The sequence below is a fragment of the Hypanus sabinus genome, chromosome 1 (assembly GCF_030144855.1).
Source record: "Hypanus sabinus isolate sHypSab1 chromosome 1, sHypSab1.hap1, whole genome shotgun sequence".
Taxonomy (NCBI): Eukaryota; Metazoa; Chordata; class Chondrichthyes; order Myliobatiformes; family Dasyatidae; genus Hypanus; species Hypanus sabinus.
Genome location: NC_082706.1, coordinates 92,482,005 through 92,508,678, shown reverse-complemented (window position 1 = coordinate 92,508,678; position 26,674 = coordinate 92,482,005). Strand labels below are relative to the sequence as shown.

The 26,674-nt window shown below is 45.1% G+C and overlaps 2 protein-coding genes across 3 annotated transcripts in view; both read right to left on the bottom strand.

Moving 5' to 3' along the window:
- LOC132395526 (desmoplakin-like) overlaps positions 1-10,127 on the bottom strand; it is a 62,889-nt gene extending 52,762 nt beyond the window's left edge. For both annotated transcript variants that reach the window (XM_059972283.1, XM_059972290.1), the window contains exons 1-4: positions 9,847-10,127; positions 4,390-4,483; positions 2,319-2,470; positions 1,798-1,966 (exon numbers count right to left, since the gene is read on the bottom strand). In XM_059972283.1, coding sequence (XP_059828266.1) covers positions 1,798-1,966; positions 2,319-2,470; positions 4,390-4,483; positions 9,847-10,127 — 696 coding nt within the window. The remainder of the gene's footprint in view (positions 1-1,797; positions 1,967-2,318; positions 2,471-4,389; positions 4,484-9,846) is intronic.
- Positions 10,128-24,712: 14,585 nt separating this feature from the next.
- Positions 24,713-26,674, bottom strand: part of LOC132395489 (uncharacterized) — a 72,341-nt gene continuing 70,379 nt past the window's right edge. Inside the window, exon 7 of the transcript XR_009512636.1 lies at positions 24,713-26,301. The gene's annotated coding sequence lies outside the window, so the exon portion shown is untranslated. The remainder of the gene's footprint in view (positions 26,302-26,674) is intronic.

Here is a 26,674-nt window from a genome sequence, read left to right as displayed (position 1 = left end):
CCTCCTTTGTAGTATTCATTGGTCAAAAACACAAGAGCTTGTTCACAACTTGCACACCAAGTTATTTTATCAAATTGTGCAGATGCCACAGTCTAGACCAACATTATTGCTCAAACAAGGGTCAACTGCTCTGCTTGTATTCAGCTAATGAGTGGGCCAGTTCAGGCAAAGGTGGAAGGTTATCTGTCCTGACGGGCTTTTACAACAATCCAGTAATTTCATGGCTAGCATTACCAACAGTAGCCTTTTATATAAAAACATGAAATTAAATTCCCCAACTGTTGTGCTAAGAAATAAGGCTTCTAGATACCAATCAAAAGGCTACTCTCCACACAGGAGACACATACTCTTTCACTCCCAGGGAATCTAGGACACTTGAACCCATTAGTTTGAACCATGTGATATGAGGTATCATCAACTATGTGCACAATGGACATCAGGATATTACCTGAAACATTAAAAAACTTCTACAGTTGTACCATAGAGAGCATTCTGACTGCATCACCATCTGGTGTGGGGGGAGGGGGGTGCTTCTGCACAGGATCTAAAAAAAACTGCATGAAGTTCATCATGAGTACTAGCCTCCATAATATCCAAGACACCTTCAAGGAGCAGTGCCTTAAAAAGGCGGCGTCCATTATTAAGGACCCCTACCACCCAATCATTCTCATCGTTACTGTCAGGTAGAAGGTACAGAAGCTTGAAGGCACACACTCAGTGATTCAGGAACAGCTTCTTCCCCTCTACCATCCAATTTCTGAATGGACATTAAACCCATAAGCACAACTTAACTACTTTATAAATTTCTGTTTTTGCCCTCTTATTTTAACTTGATATACTTACTATAATTCAGTTTTTTTCCTATATTTATCATGTATTGCATCGCACTCCTTGCCAGAGTTAACAAGGTTCACGGCACATGCCAGTGATATTAAACTGGATTCTGATCTTTTTGTCAGCCAAAATTAGAAACTAAAATTAGGTAATACAAAATAACACTCACCACATGAATAATAGATTTTACAAGTGTTACACTGCTGAAAGGCTGGGTGATGTAGAATTCTCTCCACTTTTCACTCAAACATTACCAGCCTTGGATTTGGAAGAGCAAAATAGTAGCATTTAGCAGGGGAGGGATAGTGTTGCAGAGGGCAAAGATGAGGGAATTATTTTGAAGAGATGAATATAATTATATGGGGTCCTCATATGCCCTTCATTTAACAGCAGAAAATGCTGTAACTATTCAACAGATAAGTCAGCATCCGTTCAGTGGGATATGGCTGGTGTTTCTGCTCATTGACACAAGCTGTTAACTTTGCCTCTTCTCTTAGAAGAAGCTGCACTACTGGTTGAATATTCCCAGCTATTTCCCTTTTTAATATTTCCAAACTTTGCCCTATTCTGCTTCAAGTTTGGTACCTTCGGCTTAAAGTAAAAGGCACAGAGCATTTTGTAGAGCACAGACAATCTGCTGGACAATCAAGCAGAAATGTCAATGTTTTGGTTGAAACTTTGTTTATAGCACAATAACACTGCAAAATGTCTCAATCATTGCTGCACACGCTGCCAGATCACGTCAGTACAATTACCTCCAGGTAATGTCTAAAAGACACACACATGAATTTCATCCAAGATGAGCCCCTACTGAACACCAAATGCTGGTGTAATTTTCATTGAAAATGAGTAAGTTTACGGCTTAGCAGTATCTCTTGCAAGGGGAAGAAATTAAGAATGACAAGGGAACTCATAATAGAAACTAAACTTAAATAGATCGATTCTTTTAATGACCGTGTTTACCTTTTGCTGCCTTATCCAGCTAAATAGCTCAGTGGTCGACCTTGAAAGCTCTTCATCCCAGGAATCTGACAATCTCTGGTTGAAGTTATACACTGACTTGGTACGTTCTGACCAGCGATCAGAAATAGTTTTCGCAATAGCACGCATCTGACTTCGGAGACGAAACACACTGCGAAGATTCAAAAAGCAGAGGACAACACAAGATTTAATCATATTTTGTTCATTTTTTTCCCCACTGAACAACATTGGCAAAGGTATGCATTATTCAAAGCAGAGTAATGAATTAGATTAACCATGCCCAACTAGAAAAAGAATTGTGGGAATTCTAAGATGAGAGTGAGATGGGTTGAAGGGGAGTTGAAGGAGAGAGATAGACAGAAAGGATGGGGAAAAGAAGGCAGAGGAAAGAAAAATAAGGGGAAAATAGAGCAAAAGAGCAAATAGGGATTGGAGTAAGGGAAGACAGAGAGAGAAGGATGTAATTAGTGAGCACTTTTATCAGGGGAAGTAGATTTCCACACCTAGATTGCAGTGCTTTATTGTAAATCCCAAGTTGCTGTAATTCTTCAATATTGTCTTCAATGTTTGCTAGATCATCGCCAGCACTTTTTAACAATCCATCAATCTGGAGTCTGTATCTCCCAACGTAACCATGATCAAAAGCATTCAAATCCTGGCATGAAAAATAAGTACGGGTTCAGTTAATCCTTCAACTGCCTAACTCTCTCACACACACACCCCCCCCCCCCCCACCAAGATAAGCACTGTCAAATCCTCAAAACATTGTAGAGGCACTGGCAGTGCTCTAATTTGTTCTATGTTACATTTAAATACATAAACATTTAATCAGTTAAATGGTAGCTTTTTTTTAAACTAGTTCCATGAAACTTCAGCTAATTGAAACAATCACTTAATCGCGCCAAAATGTACCGGTCCTGATGTGTCTGAATTGATCCACTGTATTTAGAACAAAATTAATGTGTGATGATGAAAAAATGTATCCTCAATAAGGACACTTAAGGCAATTACATAGCATAATCACAAAATACATACAGCCACAACTTAAAGATTTGTTTTCACTGTTAATCTGATGGTTGATTGTGGGTGGCAGGGTGGAGAATGTCAATAAGGCGGGGGGTACCCCTTCCTTCTGTTAACCTGTAGGTCACCCTTGGGCAAGGTGTAGCACTTGCTTAGCCCTCCCAATCAGGGTCACTTGAAGCCATGGGAAAAGGTGGCGGATGGCTGTATGAGGAGCTGGAGCACAAGTCCAGGTTAAATGACCACTGACATCAGGCAGATATTCTCTGATGAGTATTGATAAAGGCTAAAGGTCACCTGCCTTGTAAAGACACTGCTCAGAAGAAAGCAATGACAAACTACTTCTGTAGAAAAAATTTACCAAGAACAATCAAGGTCATGGATTGACCATGATCGCCTACATCAAACAACGTGGCACAGAATGAATGAACAGTTGAATGATTTAAAGAGCACACTCATTGCACTGAGAATGGCAAGTTCCCTATTACCTACACGTAATTTTCCATTTGCAAACTATTATCAATAACCACTAACACTGACAACTTCAAATAAAACAGACAGAGCAGCTTTTAAATACTTAAACAATCAGTTAATTGTGAAGGAGGAATTGCCCACATATGGGATTTGAAAGGAACACAAGAGCTGTATGCAACGTAAACCAGTACTACTCTGCATGAATAAATTATTCACATGGTGTGTGCGACTAATTAAAATAATTATAAATTATCTGCCAAAAAGCTTGAGAGACAACAGTCAAGGCTGAGAGTTGAACTGCTGCAGAAATTGTGGTTGTCATGATATTTTGCTTTGATAGAGGTGTATGAAATCATGAGGGGCACAGATGGGGTGAATGCACCCTTTTCCCCAAGGATTAAGGAATCAAGAACTACAGGGCAAAGGTTTAAGGTGGGGGGTGGAATTTAATAGGAATTTGAGAGGAATTTGCTTTGATTTTGTTGTGTTTTGTTGTCCTTGCTGCTCATGAGGTTCTGCTGAACATTGTGGGCTTGCTACATTGGTGCCGGAATATGCAGCAACATTTGTGGGCTGTCCCCAGCACATCCTACAAAGTTAACATAAACAATGCATTTCACTCTGTTTTGATGTGCATGTGATAAATAGATCTGCATCATAAGGTGCCACGTGCTTGGATTGAGCTGCCTGAGGAAGTGGCTCAGACAGGTAAAACAGCAGCATTTGAAAGAGATCAGGACAGGTACATGGATTAAAAAACTGGCTTAAGAAAAAGTTACGGACACAATAAAAGCTTTGTAGTCCATAGCCTAAAGCCATACATTGAAATTGCACCAAAGTTAAAAATCAAATTTAACCCTCCAGATCAGGAAAGAAACAATTTTAAAACAGGACCTTGCAACTTATTAAAAGCGTACAACAACCACATACTTTTAATTGGATCAAAATAACAGTATTTTTGTAAACTACTTTTGATCTTGATGACTTTGTCGGAATATGAGGATCTGATTTTGCTGGTAGTTGCAATGACAGGAATTACAGGAGTGAATTCTAGTTTCAACAGAAGAGAGAGAATACCTGTTGCAGCATCTTCTCTGTTTCGGTAAGTTTACTTGCACAGCTCTCTGCCAGTCTAAGGTACATATCCTGGCGGTTCCTCACTGCATCCCCACTGCAAAGAAGGATAAAACAAAGTGTGTCTAGAAGCTTGTACATTATGTACAAAAAAACTTTGTTCTGTACTGTAACATGAATTTCTATACTTCAGTACATTTTAACACTCATAACAGAAGAATCCTTAAATTGTTAGCACAAATACTAGAAAATTTCTGACATAATTTGTCTAAAAATCAGAAATTTTAGTGCCTCTGCAAAACAAGTACTTCAATTAAGAAAATGAAATATTTAATCAAACAAATCAGAAAGCAAAATTCAAGTTCAAAATTAGTCACGTTTTTATTTTTTTTTAAGATGGGAAGTGAAGATGGACTGGATGGGCCATCCTTGAAAACAAAATCAAGATCAGTTTTTTTCCAAAGATCCTAAATTTGTTCAAATTGTTGGCTTGACAACATGCTCTCATAAGTTTATGCAAGTCTCCCGCCAATAATTAAAGTATCATTCAGATCACATTTGTAATACTGTGGGCAATTTTTTGCCCAACGTTGTGCTGGCCCTTAAGAGGGTCCAAAGGAGATTTGAAAAAATGTCCAGGAATTAAATGGTTAACCTATGAGGCCACTTTGAGGTCTCCGGTCTATACTCAATGGAGTTCATTAGGATGAAGAGGCATCTCATTTAAAAACATACCGGATACAGAAAGGCCTGGAAAGAGTTGACATGGAGAGGACTTTTCCATTAGTAGGAGAGTCTATCATCTAACAGCACAAATTCAGAATAAACTATGGTCCATTAAAATTGAAGTGAGGTGGAACTTCAACAGGAGGGTGGTGAATCTGTGGAATTTGTTGCCACAAAGTGCCATGCATGCCAAGCCATTGGATGTATTTAAAGCAGAGATTGATAGGTTTTTAATTGTTAAGGGAGTTATAAGTTATGGTGGGGGGGGGGGGGGGAATGGAGTTGAGAGAATATCGGTCTTGATGGGCTGAATAACCTAATTCAGCTTCTCTATCTTATGGTCTAATGTCTCACTGAAGGTGACCCCACATTAAAGGGAGCTGTGATCCTTAGAAACTATCTATAGCGTGGTTTTTATAACGCAAAGCCAATTTGCCTGTGCATACATCAAGAAATGAATCAGAGTCAGGTTTATTATCACTGACAGATGTTGTAAAACACTTTTTGTGGAAATATTACCATGCACGATATAAAAATTAAGAGCAATTAAATAAATAAATAGATAGATAAATAACACAAAAGTGTACAGGAGCTGAGTAAAAATAATTATTTATTCTTCTTTCCTTGGCCCTCCCCCCACATAAATTCTGCCAGAGCAATTTTTATTCTGTATCACAAATACTTGGGTAGCAATTTTCAAATTCCGTGTGTGTCAAAGCACAGGAAACACTATTTAATAAGTCACCTGATTCACATCAGTAGTTCAGTTTTACTTCAACTTCTCCCTTAAAAAAGTCCAAAGGAGGTAGATAAAAATGTTAAATAACTTTTTAGTGCATGGCAAATTAGATGAATTTCATGATATGCATGTTATCACAAAACTATCGGAACAAGGCACCAAAAATTCTATTGGGAAATTGTGAGGGTGGCTGAGGACATGGATGCCAATGGTTGTGTTTTAAATCAACAATGTGCTAGAGGAATTCAAAAATCTCACAGGTACTGGGGAAGGTTACAGATAATTTTGGCTCTGCAGCAATATGAAACCAAAACTAAGAACATTAATAGTTGAAACACTGCCATGCTATAGATTATAAAGGAGGCAGGGAGGAGCAGCTGGGAGTTGATGTTTGGGTAGAGAAGAATGCACCAATGATGGAAAGGCACAAGAGAAAAATGAACAGCAGAAAATAGGAGCAGGCGTTGGTCAACAGACCCTTCAAGCTTGTTCCATCCCATTTAATATAAGTGGGGGGAAAAAATCTTGTGTTGAAATGCAGCAGGTCAAGCAATACCTATACCGGAAAGCAGCTATCGAGGTTTCAGGTGGAAACCTTCAACCAGGAGTATAATATTACTGTCAATTACAGTGATTACGCTAACCTCAACTCCCATGCTATTTCACTTTGGCACAAGATTAAAATTATTGGAGAGGATTTTGAGAGGCTGGAGTGATTAAGGATAAGTCAACAAGGGCTTTGAGGGGCAAGTTGTTCCTCACAGCCTGATTGAATTCTTTGAGGAAGTGACAAAACATTAATGAAGGTAGAACAACGGATATGGTGTGCATCAAGTTCAACTTAAAGTTTAATTGTCATTCAACCATACATCTGAATACAGCCAAACAAAACAGCATTCCCCTGGGGCTAAGGTGCAACACACAGTACCAACAGTCACACACAACAATAATAGCACGTTTAATTATAGTAGAAAAACATTGTACAAAAAAAGTTTCTTAAATATAGCCCGTCCATGAGCGTCATGACCTGTAGATTGGTGGTACATGGGCTGTTGTTCTGGAACCTCCATTCTGCATGAACAAGCTTGTCATCCGAGTGTACACTGGAGGGCAGCACTGACAGGAGGAGCCAGCCCTCCCACCCAGTGGAGCACAGCCAGCTCCAGCATCTCCTTAACCCGTGGCCTCAGCAGGCTACCCCAAGGCACAAGGACCACACGCTGTCAAATTGCCAAAGAACCAGTGAATTAGACACACATTATTCTACATTACCAGTGTCAAAGAGGTCTTGCGATCACAAAAAAATGTCCAAGACAATCACCCACACTGTCCATTGGACCACGCACCACCTCTGACACCTTCTTCCCTACAGGGCTGAAGGAGGCTGCAAAACGGTGATCAACAAGCCCGGTTCCGACACTATTGAATAACTCACTCACGGGGCAGACCTGCAGTACTTGTTCTTAATATCCAGTGGTATATGGATCTCAGTCAGGCATTTGCCACGGTTCCCTACGGAAGCTCATTCTGAAAGGCAAGAGGCTTCCTGGGATCAAGGAAAAGTTGCCCGCATGAATTCAGAATTTATTTGCCCATAGAAGGCAGAGGACAGTATTAGAAGGCGCACATTTGGCCTGGAGGTGTGACAGTGGTGTTCCCCAAGGACCTGTTCTGGGGACCCTACTCTGTATAAATGACTTGGATTAGGAAGCAGAAGGGTGGGTTAGTAAGTTTGTAGATGACACAAAGGTTGGTGGATTTGTGGGCACTGTAGAAGGTTGTCAGGGGGCGGGTGAGGTCTGGGCCTGACATCCCGCTCACCCAGGGAAAGTGCACGCGCAATACATCGCCTCTCCTTTCCCAGGTAGAGATCACCGCGTGGTCACTGTCTGGCTTGCTAGGCAGGAGGCCACTGCAAATGGCCTTTCCTACACTACTGTGTCCGTAGCAACACCTTCTCGTCGGTACCCCCCCCCCCCTTCCACCAAGCTTGCGACGTCACGGCACGACCGAGTGTCCAGCAGTATAACCGGATGGGAAGGCTGGGCTCGGTGGCCTTGGTTGGCAGCCAGCCAAAGAGAAAGACAACTCTGACTCCAAACCCGGGCAGGCAGGGCTCGGCAGCCTCGTCAGGCCACCCACCTTGGAGAAGGACACTCCGACGTAACTCCTACGACCCGAGGACCTCGCTGTCACCATCCCAGCTTGCTATGCTATGGCAGATGAACCCCGGGTGTAAATGGTGGGGCCAGTACCGTGCACACTGCACTCCACCTAAAAAACCGAAGGACATGCCCACATCTACAACCGTCCCTCCATATCCTTTGCAGCTGCTGCGGCCGGGTCTGCCTGTCCCATATTGGCCTCGTCAGCCACCAGAGAGCCTGCAGCAGACGTGGGCAGCTCCCTTCCTGAAGCTTCATTCGCGAAGACAAGTCATGATAGAGAAGGCTGTCACAGATTACAACAGGACTTTGAACGTTTGGCAAGCTGGGCTGAGAAGAGGCTGATGGAGGTCAACCCAGGAAAGGGTAATGAAGCTGAAGGCAGAATACAGGGGTATTACCAGGATTCTTAACAGTGTGGAGACACAGAGAGATCTTGGGCATTCATGTCCATAAACATCTCAAGGTTGCAGCACAGATTGATAGGACGGATAAGGTGGCATGCGGTTTGCTGGACTATATTAGTCAGAGGATTGAGTTCAAGAGCTGTGAGGTAAAACAGTGGTTAGGCCACCCTTGAATAGTGTTCAGTTCTGATCACCTCATTAATAGGAGGATGAGGAAGGTTTAGAGAGAGGGGGTGTGGAGGAGATTTACCAGGATGCTGCCTGGATTAGAGAGCATGTCTCATAAGGATAGGTTTCGTTAGATGTAAAAAGTTCCTTTTTTAAAAAAAATTGTTTAGCAGACTAGGGCTTTTCTCTTTGGAGTAAAGGAGGAAGATAATACAAGATCGAGTGAACAGCCATAAGTTCTCCCCGCCCCACCATCCCCTGGTGGGAGCATAACAATAAGGTGTTGGGAGTAAAGTACAGGGGGATGTTAGATGCAGTGTTTCTTTGTTAAAAAAAGTGGTAGGTGTGTGGAATGTTCTGCCAGGAAGGTGGTAGAGGCAGATAGATACATTAGGGATATTTGAGAGTCTTAAATCAGACACATGGGGATAAACAAAAGATGGAGGATTATGTGGGAGAGGAGGGTTAGATTGACCTTGGAGTGGGCTAAAGAGTTGGCATATCACTGGCTGGAGGGCCTGTTCTGTCCAATGCCCACCGCACCCAACCTACCTTCACAGAGCAATTCCCCACATAACCAGATAATCTGTTTTAATCATATTGGTTAACGAACAAATACTGGTAGGAACCAAATCCTCTAACCCTAGTGCTGGAAATGCTTATTTGTTAAAGATTGTTATTGTTACATGCACAAACAGGGCAGTGTACAGGTACAATGAAACTCTCTGGAGCAGCATCATGAACACGCACACGTGTGTTCTCCTTTCCTAGATACTGTGGAACCTACAGTTCCTCCAGCATGCTGTTTGTTGGCTAGAACGTAAATTACACAAGACGGGGTTGGGTATAAGACGTTGAAAACCAATACATTTGTACAAAAGCAAGACGAGTCCTGAATGATCCCTTCTTTCAGCCATTTAAACATTTTAAAAATTCAAATAGATTCAAGTGTTCTTACTTAATGCTATTGGTAGCAAATTTGCATGCCTGTTGAAACATGCGACGCCAACTGGAACTTAACACAATTAAAAAGGTAGAAGCAGTCTAGGCACGCCCAATACAGATAAGGGTCCATTTTGATGCAGCACAAGAACTCACAGTCAACTTGTATATACTTTTCCCAAAGAAAATTTCCTCGTGTTCTTTCTTTTAAGTAAGGTGTTAGGGAACATACATTCCAAATCAATAAAAAAGAAAAACTTTTCACACCTAAAGAAAGGGAAGCGACTTGGCTTGCCATAGAGGCAGTATTTACCTGATGTACTGAGCTTGATCGCCCACATCCAAGACGCGGGAGGTCCTGGGGTTATACACGGAGCGGTGTTTGGTGCTGGTGTGGTAGATCTCGTTTCTGCCTCCCACCGTCGCGTACATCTGGGTTCCGGCCAGAACTGGCCCTCCGGCTCCCCCATAGTGCTGTTGTAAGGGCAGGTAAGTTTCCACCTGGCCATCGCTGCGGGCTGAGAAGTCGGCAGGCACGACGCGACGCTCCGACAGCCGCCGATTGAGTCCCGTTTGCGAGCCGTGCAAACTCATGGATCTGCCTGTGTCCGCCGCTGGAATTCCAACTATTCCTTGCGGGAGACGGAAGAAATCCAGCAGGCCGAGAGGCTCTATGCTTCCTGCGACACTGCAGGTAGACGACAGGAACAACCCCTCTTTGGTTTCACACACTCCGCCCAGTTTCGGGTGCAGCTGGGTTACACCCTTCTCGGCTGCCGCCCTTACCCTGAGTAATCTGAGTAATCAGTCTAGGGTGGGGTATTCCTACAAGAAAATGAATCTCTAGGTAGTACAATATACATACTTTGGCAATAAATTTATTTTGATTTGACTTTGAACTCAGCTGTCCATTTCCCTCCAAACATGCTGACATTGAGTTCCCAAAGCAACTTATTTTTGCTCGTGTTCCACCTCTGTTGCTTCTTAAAATTCGAAACAAAATATTATCAAAGTGCCATATGATAACTTGAGAATCATTTTCTTGCAGGTATTGACAGGAAAATAAAGAGATACATTTGCATTTATGAAAAGCTGCACATAAACAAAGACTGACAAACAACCAGTGTGCAAAAAAAGACAAATTCTGCAGCTAAAAGATACTGAGAGCATTTATGGAGTCCTTGCGAATGAGTCTGCATGTGTGTAGAATCAGTTCAGGTCGTGGTCGGTTGATGAAGTTGTCCATGCAGGTTCAGGAGCCTAGGGTAATAACTGTCCCTGGAGTTGGTGGTGTAGGACTAAAGCTTCTTTTACCTGCTCAATAACAGAGCATGGCCTGGATGGTGGGGATCTTTGATGGAAGCTACAATACATGCAATTGGATCCTAGATTTCCTTACTTGTAGACCCCTTCCAGTTTGGATTAGCAACAAAATCTCTTCCGTGATCTCCATCAATGTGGGTGCAGCACAAGGCTGTGTGCATAGCCCCTGCTCTTCTAGCTTTACACCAGTGACGGTGTAGCAAAGCACAGCTCCAATGCCATGTCCAAGTTTGCTGATGCCACCACTGGCCTGGGCTGCATCAAAGTGGGTGATGAGTCAGCATTAAGGAGAGAGAATGAAAACTTGGCTGAGTGGTGTCATAGCAACAACCTCTCACTCAATGTCAGCAAGACCAAGGAGCTGAGGATAGACTTCCAGAGAAGGTCCATGAGCCAGTCCTAGTCGCAGAATCAGAGATGGAGAGGGTTAGCAACTTTAAATTCATGAGTTCTTCCATTTCAGAGGACCTGTCCTGAACCCAACACAAAAGTGCAATTTTGGAGAAAGCATGACAGCACTTCTACTTCCTTAGAGGTCTGCAGAGATTCAGCATGACATCTAAAACTCTGACAAACTCCTATAGATGAGCGGTGGAGAGTATTGACTGGCTGCACCATGACCTAGTTTGAAAACACCAATTCCCTTGAATGAAAAATCCTGCAAAACGTAATGGATTCAGCCCATTACATCATGGGTTAAGCCCTTCCAGTCATTGAACATATCTACATGAAACACTGCCACAGGAGAGCAGTTTCCGTCATCAGAGATCCTCACCACCCAGGCCATGCTCTCTTCTCACTGCTACCATCAAGTAGAAGGTACAAGAGCCTCAGGATTTGCACTAGCAGGTTCAAGAACAGTTACCACCCCTCGACCATCAGGCTCTTGAACAGAAGGGGATAACAACACACACTTGCCCCATTATTGATATGTTCCTACAACCAATGATCTCTCTTTAAGGACTCTTTATCTCATTATCTCATGTTCTCGATACTTATTGCTATTTATTTATATTTGCATTTTCACAGTTTGTTGTCTTCTGCTCTCTGGGCAATCTTACATGGATCTTATTATAGCTACTATTCTATAGATTTGCATATATGCCCACAGGAAAATTAATCTCAGGATTGTTAATGGTGACATATATGTACTTTGATAATAAAATTCACTTTGAATATTGAGGAAGGTGGAATTTAGGAGAACGATGGCACCTTAAGGCGACTCCTTTGCTTGCATCTTTGGAAACAACTCTATTTCTATCTTTAATATCTTTCTTTTTCCCTTTCAGGGTCCTTTTGAAGACCCTGAGCTGGAGTTACACGCTGACTTTGGTTCTTTGCGGGAATGGGACCTGCTCTCAGGGTCTCTCGACTGGCTGATGTTTGATATCTCAAGGAAGCAGCCTAGAAGACTAGTGCGCCTTCAGGGTTCTGGGATTTCGTGGCTCCGGAGGCAGGAGGACCTGAGATCTGTGTCACTGCCTGGTGCATCACGGGAGACAGAAGATGGAAAGCAGCAAGCTGGGCTGTGTGCCCAGAGTCCCAAGTTCTTTGGGCACAGAGCTCAGAAAAAGTGACACAACAGACTCCTAACATCATAAATCAGCGAGATGTTTGTTATGTCTCCCCTCTCGCTGTGAAACAGGGACACCCCTTTTTCCCTTATTACGGAGCGAGAGAGCCTGTGGTATGTGGAATTACTGGGTGAACGAGTAGCCTTTGGGGTAATACAGGTCTGTGTTTTTATTGATGCTTTGCTGCACACTTGAGTGCTCAGTGGGGGGGGGGGCAATGTTTTTTTGCTGGTGAGGGGGTTGTTGCTTTGCTGCTGCTTGTGCGTGGGGGAGGAGCTGGGGGGGTCTTTGGGGTTTTAACATTTAACTGTCATTCATTCTTTGTGGCACTCCTCTGTTTTCATGGCTGTTCATGAAGAAAAAGAATTTCAGGATGTATATTGTATACATTTTTCCGACATTAAATGTACCTTTTCTATTGATTTTTAATGTTTCTACAATGCGACAAAACAAAAAAAACAGTTTAAAAAAAAGAGGTTTATACAGTGCAAAACAAACATATCAAAAGTACAGTCCATAACAATTAAGAAAAGCACCCATTGCAGAATCGTATAAAGTTAGTTACCGCCCCACCCTCCCACTACCCAACTCCAAGCCAACCATTACAATATATTAAAAAATTAATCAGAACTTTATCACCACAGAGCTGTACTTATAAACAGAAGGTATATTGCCTACTACCTAATCTATAATGTGTTTACACATCAGAAAAACCCATAAATCTTAACCGTAAGAAGTTGGAAGTAAGGGATTTAAATGCAAAAGAAAAAAGGGAGGGATGCACCCTTAATCTAAATGGGAATTATGAAAATATTCAAGAAAAGGTCCCCACACCTTTGAAACCTTTGAAGTTTGGATGCTGCTTTCTTGTGCCAGTGCTCCATGTAAATGTGCTTAATGGTGGGAAGAGCTTAGCCTGTATTGGACCGGGCTGTATTCAACACTTTCTGTAATGTCCTTTCCAGGGCACTGGTGTTTCCATGCCAAGCCATACTGCAACCAGATAGATGCTCTCCACTGTGCATCTATTGAAGTCTGTAAATGTTTTTGGTAATAAGAGAAATCTTTGCAAATCTCTAAGTAGAGGCACTGTTCTGCCTTCTTCGTGATAGCAGTTACGTGCTGATCATAGGACAGATCCTCTGATATGCTAACAGCAAGGGATTTAAAGCTACTGAGCCCCTCGACCCCAGATCCCCAAATGAGGACTAGCTCATGGATCTCAGCTTCTTCCTGTGAAAAATAATCAGCTCTTTGGTTTTTGCCGATGATGAGTAAAAGGTTGTTGTCGTTGTGGCATCATTGAACAGGATTTTCAGTCTCCATTGTGTATGCTGGTTGATCGCCACCTCTGATTTCACTGACAACAGTGGGTGACATCAGCAAGCTTCAGTAGGGCACTGGAGCTGTACTTAGACATAGATTCATAGTTATAAAGTATAAAACAGAGGATTAAGCACGCAGCTTTGTGATGCACCTGTGTTGATGAAGATTATGGAGGACATAATGTTGCTAGTTCATTCTGACTGAGGTCTGCAGTGAAGAAATCAAAGATCTATTTGCACAAGGAGGTATCAAGGCCCAGGTCTTTGATCTTATTGATGAGTTTCAAGGGGATAGTGATGAATGCTGAGCTATAGTCAATGAAAAGTGTCCTGATGTATGCACCTTCATTGTCCAGGTGTTCCAGAGCTGAGTGAAGGGCTAATGCCCTCCTGTGACGGCAGGCAAATTGGAGTGGATACAGATCATTCCTCAGATGGGAGTTGATATGCTTTGTGACCAACATCTTGAAGCACTTTATCACAGAGGATGTAAGAGGGACTGGATGATGGTCGTTGAGCAAGGTTACCACATTCTTCTTGGGCCTGAAGGCAGGCAGGACCACAGAGTGCTGAAGCAAGAGGTTGAAGATAGGTGTAAACGCTCCAGCCAGTTGATAGCACAAGTCTTCAGGTAATGCTGTCTGGTCCAGATACTTAGCACAGATTAACCCTCCTGAACTTTTCCATGGATTCATCCTCCCAACTTTTTGGCGGGCTTCAATCGTCGTGAGCAGTCACTTGTCGGTGAGATGCCACAAGATTTAAAAGCTTGGGGCCTTTTGGGATTTTTTGATGGGCTTCAATCATCTCGATTTATTAGGCACTTGGCAAAGAAGTTTAAGCAGAGTAGCCATTGTGAGAATGGCCAGTGTAAGAGGGGTTAGTTTCAGACTTTCCCTCAAGGGTTAGTTAAAAGAGGAAAGTTCCTCCCTTTCTCTGTCCATTAGCACATAGCTAGTGCAGTGGGAAAGGGTCCAGGGTCTGTGGCATATTCTTAATGTGAGACATAGGAACGCTGGAAGACCTCCCTGATAATTACATCAGCATGGTATGCATACAGCTGTAGCTCCTTACAAACCTTGTTAAGGAATTAGAACTTGTTAAGGATTTAGATCATAAGGGAAAATGAGGAAGTGACAGATAGGAGCTACGGGTCAGTCGTTGCCCCTAAATTGCAGGAGGCAGGTAACTGGATGACTGTTAGGAGAAGGAAAGGGAATAGGGAGAAAGTGCAGAGTATCCCTGTGGCTGTTCCCCTCAATAATAAATATGATACTTTGGATGCTCTTTCTGGGGTGGTGGGGGGGGGCGGGGTTCTTAGCAGGGGAAAGTCACAGTGACTAGGTCTCTGGGACTGTCTGGTTCAGGAAGGAGAAGAGGAGTGCGGTAGTGATAGGGGATTTCATAGTTAGAGGAGTAGACACGAGATTCTGTGGATGTGAAAGAAACACCCGGATAGCATGTTGCCTCCCAGGTGCCAGGTCAGGGACGTCTCTGATCAGCTCCATAACATTCTAAAGGGGGAGATTGAAAATCCAGAAGTCGTGTCATATATTGGTACCAACAACATAGGTGGGGAAAGGGAGGAGACCCTGCACAGAGAATATGGGATGTTAGGAAGAAAAGTGAAAACCAGGACCTCAGCGGTAGTGATGCACCATCAATAACTCACTCTGAGATGTAAGGCGAGATATCGGCTTTTATTGACTGGAAGAAGGAACCAGAAGTGAGTGACCATCATACTACGTCCAAGCATCAGGCCTCAGATCGCCTTTATACAGGGGCCTGTGGGAGGAGCCACAGGAGCAGTCAGCAGGGGGCATGTCCAGACAGGCACACGTAGTTCACCACATTCGCCCCCCCTTTGTTTAAAAGAGTCCCCATGTGGCGAAGTTTCTTACAAGTCAAGTCTATCAGGTGGTCGAATCTGTCGCTGCGATCTACGTAGCACCGGCTGTGATTGCACAGACGCCGGCGACATTGGTGATTGCACAGGAGACTGAGGTTGTGCTTGTTCCAGCCCACTAGGCGCCAGTGATCCCTCACGCATGTGCGAGGCGCCTGGTATATATGCGTACGAAATGCCCGGTATATAAGTGTCGTGAGGAGTCTGTGTAGGGCCTGGTGAGCACGGTGTCACCTCGGGTACAGGGTTCATAGTTACCGGAGAGTGTTCAGGGTAGTGGTCTGCTGCTCCTGCGGGCGCCAGGTCGCGGATGGAGACCGTGTCCTCCTGCCCATCAGGTAAGACCACATAGGCATACTGGGGGTTCGCATGTAGAAGGTGAACCCTCTCGACCAGCGGGGAGTATTTATTACTCCTCACATGTTTCCGGAGCAGCACTGGCCCCAGGGACGTCAGCCAAACTGGTAGGGTGGTCCCAGTGACAGACTTCCTGGGAAAAGAGAATAGGCGTTCGTGAGGGGTGGCATTGGTGGACGTACATAACAGAGAACGGATAGAGTGGAGTGCCTCAGGCAGGACCTCCTGCCATCAAGAGACCGGCAACCCTTTTGACTTAAGGGCTAAAAGTGTGGCCTTCCACACCGTGGCATTCTCCCGCTCCACCTGTCCATTCCCCTGGGGATTATAACTCGTGGTCCGACTAGTAGCAATGCCCCTAGCTAGCAGGTACTGGCGCAGCTCGTCACTCATAAAGGAGGACCCACTATCACTGTGGATATAGCAGGGATACCCGAACAAAGTGAAGAGCTGGCGCAGGGCTTTTATGACGGACGTGGCAGTGGTGTCGGGGCAGGGGATGGCAAAGGGGAACCGTGAGTACTCGTCGATAACATTGAGAAAATAGACATTGTGGTCAGTGGAGGGAAGGGGGCCCTTAAAGTCAACACTCAGTCGCTCAAAAGGGCGGGTGGCCTTGACAAGTTGCGCCGTGTCAGGACGGTAGAAGTGCGGTTTGCACTCAGCACAAATTTGGCAGTCCCTGGTCATCGTCCTGATGTCCTCCAGGGAGTACGGCAGGTTCCAGGCTTTCACGAAATGGTAAAATCGGGTGACCCCTGGATGGCAAAGTTGTGCATGAAGGGTGTACAGCTGGTCGAGCTGTGTGCTAGCACACGCTCCCCGGTATAGGGCATCAGGGGGCTCATTGAGTCTGCCAGGCCGGTACAGGATATCATAGTTGTAGGTGGAGAGTTCTATTCTCCACCACAAAATCTTATCATTTTTGATTTTGCCCCGCTGTTGGTTGCTGAACATGAACGCAACCGAGCGCTGGTCAGTCAGCAAGGTGAACCTTTTGCCAGCAAGATAGTGCCTCCAGTGCCTAACAGCCTCCACTATGGCCTGGGCTTCTTTCTCCACCGCGGAGTGCTGAATTTCAGAGCCTTGGAGGGTGTGAGAAAAGAATGTTACTGGCCTGCCTTCCTGATTGAGGGTAGCAGCCAGAGCGAAATCGGAGGTGTCACACTCCACTTGGAAGGGAACGGTCTCGTCCACCGCATGCATCGTAGCTTTGGCAATGTCCTCTCTAATGCAGCTGAAGGCCGCGCAGGCCTCAGCAGAGAGGGGAAACGAGGTAGACTTGACCAGGGGGTGGGCCTTGTCTGCGTAATGGGGGACCCATTGGGCGTAATAGGAAAAAAAACCCAGGCACCGTCTGAGGGCTTTGAGAGTGGTGGGAAGAGGGAGTTCTAACGGGGTGCATACGGTCGGGATCAGGGCCAATGACCCCGTTTTTCACGACATACCCAAGGATAGCAAGGCGGGTGGTTCCGAACACACACTTGTCCCTGTTATATGTAAGGTTCAGAGAAATCGTTGGAAGTAGGTGTCGTGATCTGGCCTGTCGTGACCACAGATGGTGATGTTATCCAGATAGGGAAATGTGGCCTGCAGTTGGTACTGGTCCACTATCCAGTCCATTTCCCTCTGGAAGACAGAGACACCATTCGTGACACTGAAAGGGACGCGCAGGAAGTGATAGAGCCTGTCGGCCGCCTCGAAGGCGGAGTAGGGGCGGTCCTCTGGGCGGATGGGGAGCTGGTGATAAGCGGATTTCAGATTTATTGTCGAGTACACCTTGTACTGAGCTATCTGGTTGACCATATCTGCGATGCGGGGTAGGGGGTTCGCGTCAAGCTGCGTGAACCTATTGATGGTTTGACTATAGTCCACCACCATCCTATTTTTCTGCCCGGTCCAAACAACAACCACCTGGGCCCTCCAAGGACTTGTGCTTGGCTCAATGATCCCCTCCCTGAGCAGCCGCTGCACCTCTGACTGAATGAAGGCCCTGTCCCCCGCGCTGTACCTCCTGTTTTTAGTTGCCACAGGGGTCAGGTTGGCGAACAGTGGTGGGGGAGGGACCTTGAGGGTGGAGAGACTGCAAGTGGTGTCGGTAGCGCAGCTGTCGGCATGGTGCTGGATGGGACGTGTGGGCCCATGTGTGTGTGTGGTCAGTAGTGATGAAGTCCCACAAAACTGAGGATTCCGGACAGTGAGTGGTGGGAGGGCACGTCATATACCATAGTCACACTTTCGAGATGGCTCTGGAAGTCCAGCCCCAATAGCACAGGTGCGCACAGTTTAGGCATGACCAGTAGCGCAAAGTTCTGATATTCTGTGCCCTGCACCACCAATGTTGCTACACAACCCACCCGGATGTCTGTGGAATGCGACCCAGAAGCCAAATTGATCCTCCGACTTACCAGCCGTGTTGCGAGTCTGCAGCGTTGCACTGCGTCCGGGTGAATAAAACTCTCAGTGCTGCCCGTGTCAAACAGGCATCTAGTCCTGTGCCCCTCCACCAGGATGTCCATCATGGACCTTGCAAGCTGGTGTGGGGCGCTTTGGTCGAGGGTTACAGTGGCCAGAGTTGAGCCGTCGGGGTACCCGGTAAGCATCGGTGGGTCGGGGGCGGGGCGTGCTGACGCAGACAAAGATGGCCGCCCACATCTGGGGTACCCGGTAAGCATCGGTGGGTCGGGGGCGGGGCATGCTGACGCAGACAAAGATGGCCGCCCACATCCGGGGTACCCGGTAAGCATCGGAGGGTCGGGGGCGGGGCGTGCTGACGCAGACAAAGATGGCCGCCCACATCCGGGGTACCCGGTAAGCATCGGAGGGTCGGGGGCGGGGCGTGCTGACGCTGACAAAGATGGCCGCCCACATCCGGGCATGCAAGATGGCGGCCCCCACGTCTCACCCGCAGCGCTGCACTCCGCTCATAGTTTAGACTTACAGACCTTGGCGAAATGGCCCCGCTTTCCGCAACTGGAGCAGGTCGCTTCTCGCGCTGGGCAGCGTTGTTGGGGGTGCTTTTAGAGTCCGCAGAAATAACAAAGCACGGGCTTCTGACGGGCCACAGCCGTGGTCAGGTTCGGGGAGCTCGTGGAATCACGACTGGCAGCGGCATTAGCGAATTCGCTCCCGGGAGCCGCCGGTGGCGGGGTCTGAGGTGTCCACAGAACCGGTGGGGAATCGCGCGACTGGACAGCGTCAGCATTGTGCAGAGCAGTTTCCAGAGCGTTGGCCGTCTCGATCACCGAGCATAAGGTAAGATCGGAGTGTTCCAGCAGTCGCTGGCGCACGTACACTGACCTCAGTCCTGTCACAAAGGCGTCTCGCACCAGCAGCTCCGCATGCTGTTTTGCTGTGAGCGTCTTGCAGTCACAAGTTCGGACGAGTGTCTGTAGTGCTCGGAGAAACTCGGCGCTCGATTCTCCAGGCTGCTGTCGCCGGGTAGCTAAACGATGTCTTGCGTAGACGGTGTTCACTGGCCGCAGGTACTGTCTTTTGAGGGCGTCCAGTGCCCCATCGTAGGTCGGCAGGTCCCGGATAAGGGAATAAACTTTTGGGGTGACCCTCGAGAGGAGAATTCTGTGCATAACGGCGGGTTCAGTTGCACGAACCTCCTCCAAGTATGATTGGAAGCATGCAAGCCAGTGTTCAAAAGCGAGAGCTGCGTCAGGGTCTTGAGGGTCCAAATCCAACCTTTCCAGACGTAAAACGGTTTCCATGTTTTAAAACTTCCAGTCAATAAAATTGATGCACCATCAATAACTCACTCTGAGACGTAAGGCGAGATATCGGCTTTTATTGACTGGAAGAAGGAACCAGAAGTGAGTGACCATCATACTACGTCCTGGAGACTGAGGCCGAGCATCAGGCCTTGATCGCCTTTATACAGGGGCCTGTGGGAGGAGCCACAGGAGCAGTCAGCAGGGGGCGTGTCCAGACAGGCACACGTAGTTCACCACAGGTAGTAAGCTTGGGATTGCTGCCCATGCCACACACCAATGCGGGTAAAAATAGGATGATTTAGCAAATGAGTGTGTGGCTGAGGAACTGGTGCAGGGGGCAGGGTTTCAAATTTCAGGATCACTTCTGGGGAGGCTATGACCTGAATGTTAGGGGACCAATATCCTTGGTGGCAGCTTTGCTAGAACTGCTGGGGAAGGTTTAAATTAACTAACAGGAGGATGGGCACTAGAGTGATATGATAGAGGATGGGGCAGTTGATTTACAATAGATGCAGTGAGCACTGAGGATGAAGTAAAGGGAAGGAGACTGCAGGAGAGGTTATAAATGTTTTCCAAATAAATAAAAAGTCAAAAAGTTTAGAAATTAAATTCCACTAACATGGGGGCAAAATTGAAATGGGTGATGAACAGCAGACTGAAGGTGTTATATTGAATGCATGTAGCATACAGAATAAGGTAGATGATCTTGTAGCACGGCTGGCGATTAGCATGTGATATTGTGGACATCACTGACTCACTGCTGAAAGAAGATCCAAGGATGCACGTTATATGGAAAGGACAGGCAGGTGAGTGGGGGGGGGGGGGTGGATCTGTTAGCAAAAATTAATATTGAATCCTTAGAAAGAGGTGATTTAGGATCCGATGATGTAGAATCCTTGAGATAGAGTTAAGAAATATGGGTAAAAAGACCCTGATACTGGCCTCAAACAGTAGCCAGGATGTGGGGGTACAAATTACAATGGCAAACTGAAAAGGCATGTAAGAAGGGCAATGTTATGATAGTTGTGGGGGATTTCACTATGCAGGTTGATTGGGAATATCAAGTTGGTGCTGGATCCTAAGAGGATGAATTTGTAGAGCAGCCTGTGGTTGAGCCTACTGGGGAAAAGGCAATTCTGGATTGGCTGTTGTGTAATGAACCAGATTTGATTGAGGATCTTAAAATAATGGAACCCTTAGGAAGTAGTGATCATAGTATGATAGAACTTACCCTGAGAGAGGGAGAAGCTGTATTACAGTGGAGTAAAGGGAATTACAGAGGCATAACAGAGGAGCTGGCCAAAGTTGATTGGAAGGAGACACTAGCAGGGATGATGGCAGAACAGCAATTGCTGGAGCTTCAAGGAGTAAAGCAGAAGGCAAAGGATCAATACATCCCAAAGAAGAAGTATTCTAAAGGGGGGATGAGGCAACCATGGCTGACAAGGGAAGTGAAAGACAGCATAAGAGCAAAAGAGAGGGTAAAAATTAGTTCAGAGCTAGAGGATTAGGAAATTCTTAAACACCAATAGAAGTCAAATAAAAAAGCAATGATGAGAGAAAAGATGAAATATAAATGTAAAATAGCCAATAATATAAGAGGATACCAAACATTTTTTCAGAGATATAAAGAGTAACAGAGAGGCAAGATCAGTCTGCTGGAAAATTATGCTGGAGAGATAGTAATGGGGGACAAAGAAATGATGGATGAATTTAATAAATATTTTGTGTCAGTCATCACTGTGGAAGACACCAGCAGCATGTTGGAAATTTGAGAATGTCAGACTGAAGTGAGTGTAGTTGCTATTACTAAGGAGAAGGTGCTTGGGAAGCTGAAAGGTCTGATGGTTCATAAATCAACTGGACCAGATGGTCTGCACTCCAGAATTCTGAAAGAGGTAGCTGATGAGATTGTAGAGGGATTTGTAGTTAACATACAAGAATCATTAGATGCTGGAATGTTTCTGAAATGCAACTCCACTCTTTAATAAGGGAGGAAAGCAAAATATGTTGGCAAATTAATCTGACTTCAGTGTCAGTGCAAGATGTTGGAGCCCATTGTTGAGGTTCGGGTTTCGGGGTACTTGGAGGAGAATGATAAGATAGGCTGAAGTGAGCATGGTTTCCTCAAGGAGAAAGCTTTCCTCAAGCTTTCCTGACATCTGTGGGAATCCTTTGAGGAAATAACAGGCAGGATAGATAAAAGGGAGTCAGTGGATGTTGTTTACTTGGATTTTCAGAAGGCCTTTAACAAGATGCTACGCATGAGTCTGCATAAGATACTATCATGGATAGAACATAAGAAATTTTGTGGAAGTTCAAAGCAATGCACACTAAATATTAGAGAAGCCCAGCAGGTCAGGCACCTCTGTGGAAATAAATAAATAATTGTCATTTCGGACTGAGACCCTTTTTCAGGACTGGAAAGGTAAGGGGGAAGATGCCAGAATAAAAATGTGGGGGAGAGGGGAAGGATTGCCACAAAAGTGATAGGTGAAACAAGGAGGGTAGGAAAGGTAAAGGGCTGGAGAGGAAGGAATCTGATAGGAGAGGAGGGAGGACCATAGGAGAAAGGTAAGGAGGAGGGGATCCAGGGGAAGGTGATAAATAGGTGAGAAGAGGTAAGAGGCCAGAGTGGAGAATAGAAGGGAGGGGGATTTTTTTTAACTAGAAGGAGAAATCAATATTCATGCAGTCAGGTTACCCAGACGGAATATAAGGTGTCGCTCCTCCATGCTGAGAGTGACCTCGCTGTGGCACAAGAGGAGGCCTTGGATGGACATGTCAGAATTGGAATGGGAATCTGAATTTAAATGTTTGGCCGTAGGGAAGTGCTAGTTTTAGCAGATGGAGCGGAGGTGCTCGGCGAAGCGGTCCCCAATCTACTGCAGGTCTCACCAGTGCAGAGGTGGCCACATCAGGACTGTCTGGGGCTCTGAATGGAGGTGGGGCACTTTATATATTTGCAGGGATAAGTGCCAGGAGGGAGATCAGTAGGGAGGAATGAATGGAAAAGCGAATCGCTGAGGGTGGGACCGCTGCAGAAGGCAGAGGAGAGGGGGTAAAAATCTGTTTGGAGGTCAGGTCCCTTTGGAGATGGCGGAGGTGGCGGAGAATTATGTGCTTGATGCAGAGTCTCACGGGCTAGAGGAGAGGGTCAGCAAATTTAAATTCCTCGGTGGTATCTGTCCTGGACCCAGCACATAAGTGCAATTATGAAGAAAGCACGGCAGCATCTCTACTTCATTAGGAGTTTGTGTAGACACAGCGTGACATCTATAACTTTGATCAACTTCTATAGATGTGTGGTGGAGTGTATGTTGGCTGGTTGCATCACAGCCAGATACGGAAACACCAATGCCCTTGGAGACCAATGCCCATTATGTGCTTTTGTTAATCATCGGGTCCTGGACTGCCCCAGGGAACCTTTCCATTTCTAGGAAGAGATCTCCAACGTTGAGCCACGCTTCCTTGTCGACTTCTAGTCTGCTCAGATCATGGGGATGTCTTCCATTTGGGGTCATGATCTGCCAGTGGTTAACTTTTTCTTCTGTTGTGATCTCTTCATTTTTCTAGGTTGTGGGTGAAGTGCTGAATCCTGTTTTCATTGATGAAAATATATTCTTAGAATTTTCATCTAACTCTTTTGTAATTGTTTTTATTGTTAATTATTATATTTTTTTCTTTTTTGTGTATTGCACAGTTTATTGTCTTTTGCACACTGGTTGTCCATCCTGTTGGTGTGATCTTTCATTGATTCTGCTAAGGTTATGCCCACAAGAAAATGAATCTCAGGATTGTATATGGTGAAATATATGTACTTTGGTAATACATTTACTTTGATCTTTGACTGACAGGAGGCAAAGAGTGGAAATAAAGTGGGCCTTTTCTGGTTGGCTGTCAGTGACCAGTGGTGTTCCACAGGTGTCAGTGTTTGGACTGCATCTTTTGACGTTATATGCCAATGATTTTGTTAATGGAATTGATGGCTTAGAGTCCAAGATTGCAAACGATACAAAGCTAGGTGGAGGGGCAGGTAGTGTTGAGGAAGCAGGGTGTCTGCAGATGGATATAGATAGATTAGGAGAGTGGCCAAAGAAGTGTTAGATGGTATGCAGTGCTGAAGAACCTGGTGAACTTGGCTCTCAGGGCAGCCATCACTAAGTGGACCAGACCAGATTTAAGCATTGAGGCTCTGGCACGGAAAAGAAACCAGTTTATTTTTTATTCGGCCCCTCTGATTAAAGTGCCCGGTCAGATTAAAGCATAGGGGTCTGAGAGCGGAAAACGAACCGGTGTTCGGTCTTGCTATTCTGCGGCAATTGAAGTGTCGAGCCAGGTCAAAGTGTTGAGGCCCAAAAGCGGAAAGCAAACCAGTTTTCAGCCCCTGCTACTCCCTGCCAGCCAAGATCCCCCACCTAAACCTGTCCCATCTGTCTGTGTTTGGCTGGTCTCCCCCTCTTCCCACTACTACCGCCGGGTGGAAGGTGCAGGGGTCCCACGCCGCCAGGTTCGGGAGCAATGTTGCCCTGCAAACTTTCGGGCTCCTGGACCTGCTTCACTCCCCTCGGCGCTGAACTGGGGACTCGCTCTCCAGCGTGCTGCAGTTCACGTTCTGTGTATTACTTCCAGCATTTTTTATTGTTTGCACTGTTTCTCCTCTTTTGCACCATGGATGTTTCATGGATTGTATCCTGCTTCTTTGTTTTGGGGCTGCCCGCAAGAAGTTGAATCTCAAGGTCGTATCTAGTGTATGTACATTGATAATAAATCTGAACTTTGAACAGTGTATGGTCATACACGTTGGTAGAAGGAATAAAGGCATAGACTGTTTTCTAAATGGGGAGAGTCCCCATGCAGGATTCCCCAAAGGTTAATTTGTGGTTGAGTTGGTGGTAAGGAAACGCTGATAAAGCAGAGCGACGACTTGCTGGTAGCAAACAAAACAAACAAAACTATAAATTAGGCTACTAATCACACTTTTTCTCGGATACAATATCTGCAAACAAGATTCAAGTACATTCATTATCAAAGAATGTAGAAATTATACAACCTTATGATTTGTTTGTTCACAGGTAGCCACAAAGCAAGAAGCCCCGAAGAACCCAATTAAAGAAAAATAAGGAATGAAAATAAAAGACCAACACTTGATGCGCAAGAGAAAGAAAAAAAATACAGATCATGCAACATGGAAGCGAACAACAGCCCATACTTCGCTTTTGGAGCTGAGTTTAAGAACTGCCCGTATGACCTGGTATTCTTGGAGTGTGAACTGAGGTCTCGAAAGCGGCATGGCGTGTATGGACTGAATTGAGGTAGTGGGGCCCAGGCATGTCCAGGAGCGTATCGAAATGGCAGTGCCCAGGTCCAAGACCGAGCAACAACTCATGTTTGGGCTGATTTAAGTGCCGAGCCAGATTGAAAAGGTTAGGGTGCTCAGCTTGCTGCTTAGTGAAGTTTACTTGTCTCTGCGCTGAACTGAGGCTGTGGCCTGTGACTAATGGACTTTGGTTTGGCTACAGTGATGACTGGCTTTGTGGCTGTGGCCTCACTTTTGTGAACTTCAGTGCTGAATGTTATTTACTTACTTTTATAATTAGCCAGATCTGTCTTTTCTCTACAAGGTGGGTGTTTGACGGTCTTTTTTAAAATGAGTTCCAGTGTGGTTTTTTTTTGTTTTGTAGTTGCCTGTGAGGAGACGAATCTTGAGGTTGTAGAACAGGAGCTGGCAACCTTTTTGCCTCTGTGGGTCAGGTAGTGTATTAAAAGTATCCATTTAAATACATCTAGTTATGTTTTGCCTCAGATTAATGAACAACACATGCTAGAAAGTTATTTGTGCTTAACCAAGGATGCCAATTAGTAATCAAAGAACTTATTTGCAATTTATTTCAATCAAGGCATCTTTTGAATTTATTAAAAGGACACAAAGAATCTTTAAATATAAACATATAAACATGATGCATTGAATAGTGGTAAATTAAGTATAATAAAAACAAAAATTTTAATGTAAACAATCGACAAATCGGTGTGAAACTTGATGCTGTTTGTTGCTTGAAAGCTTCTCAATGTTGGGTGTCAGACTTGTTGATGCCAAGAACTAGACATTATCCAGATGGGCATCAGTCAAACTTGTTCTCAATTGGTTCTTGGTGTGCTTCATTTTTGAAAATAATTGCTCACACAGATAAGTGCTGCCAAACAATGATGCCATCTTTTTTGTATGGTCCACATTCCTTGTCAAACTCTCCATGTGTAAAAGGCTTCATCTTTTCTGCGATAGGTTTTGAGACTTCGTAGCTGGCACGGGTATTTCCTACATTTTCACTCCTTTTCTTGGCAAAAAATTGCATTTGTTTTCCAAACCTAGCCTTCATTTGCTCAATTTTATCTTTCCTCGCTTGCCCAGTAAACTTGTTAAAATTTCCACTATGGTGGGTCTCGTAACTCGCCTGATATTGCCTCCTTCTTCACAGCAACATTTTCTAGACCAGGAGTCGGCAACCCGCGGCTCCGGAGCCACACGTGGCTCTTTCAACTCTGTGCTGCGGCTCCCTGTGGCTTTGGAAAATAAATGATGAGTATTTAATTAAAATGTATTTATGTTAGTTTGTTAGTTTTTGAAATGTAATTCTAAATTTGAAGATTATAGTGATCTTGTACAATCTAAATAAAACGTTGAGGTGACCCATTTCCTGGCACATCCGTACCTGCTCACAATTTGCCAGCTTTCCAGCTAAGGGAGATAGCCTACGGAGGTTTGTGAGTACGTGTCTTTTGGAGCATCCGCGCCCAAGGGGGGGCAGGTTAAAAGCAAGGCTGTGTAGTTCGAATAAAGTTATCTTTGACTGCAGTTTACCCACTCCGTGTTGTTATTTTAGCGCTGCGTGTAGCACACCGCTACAATGTGTTTTTATCGCTATTAATATACGTC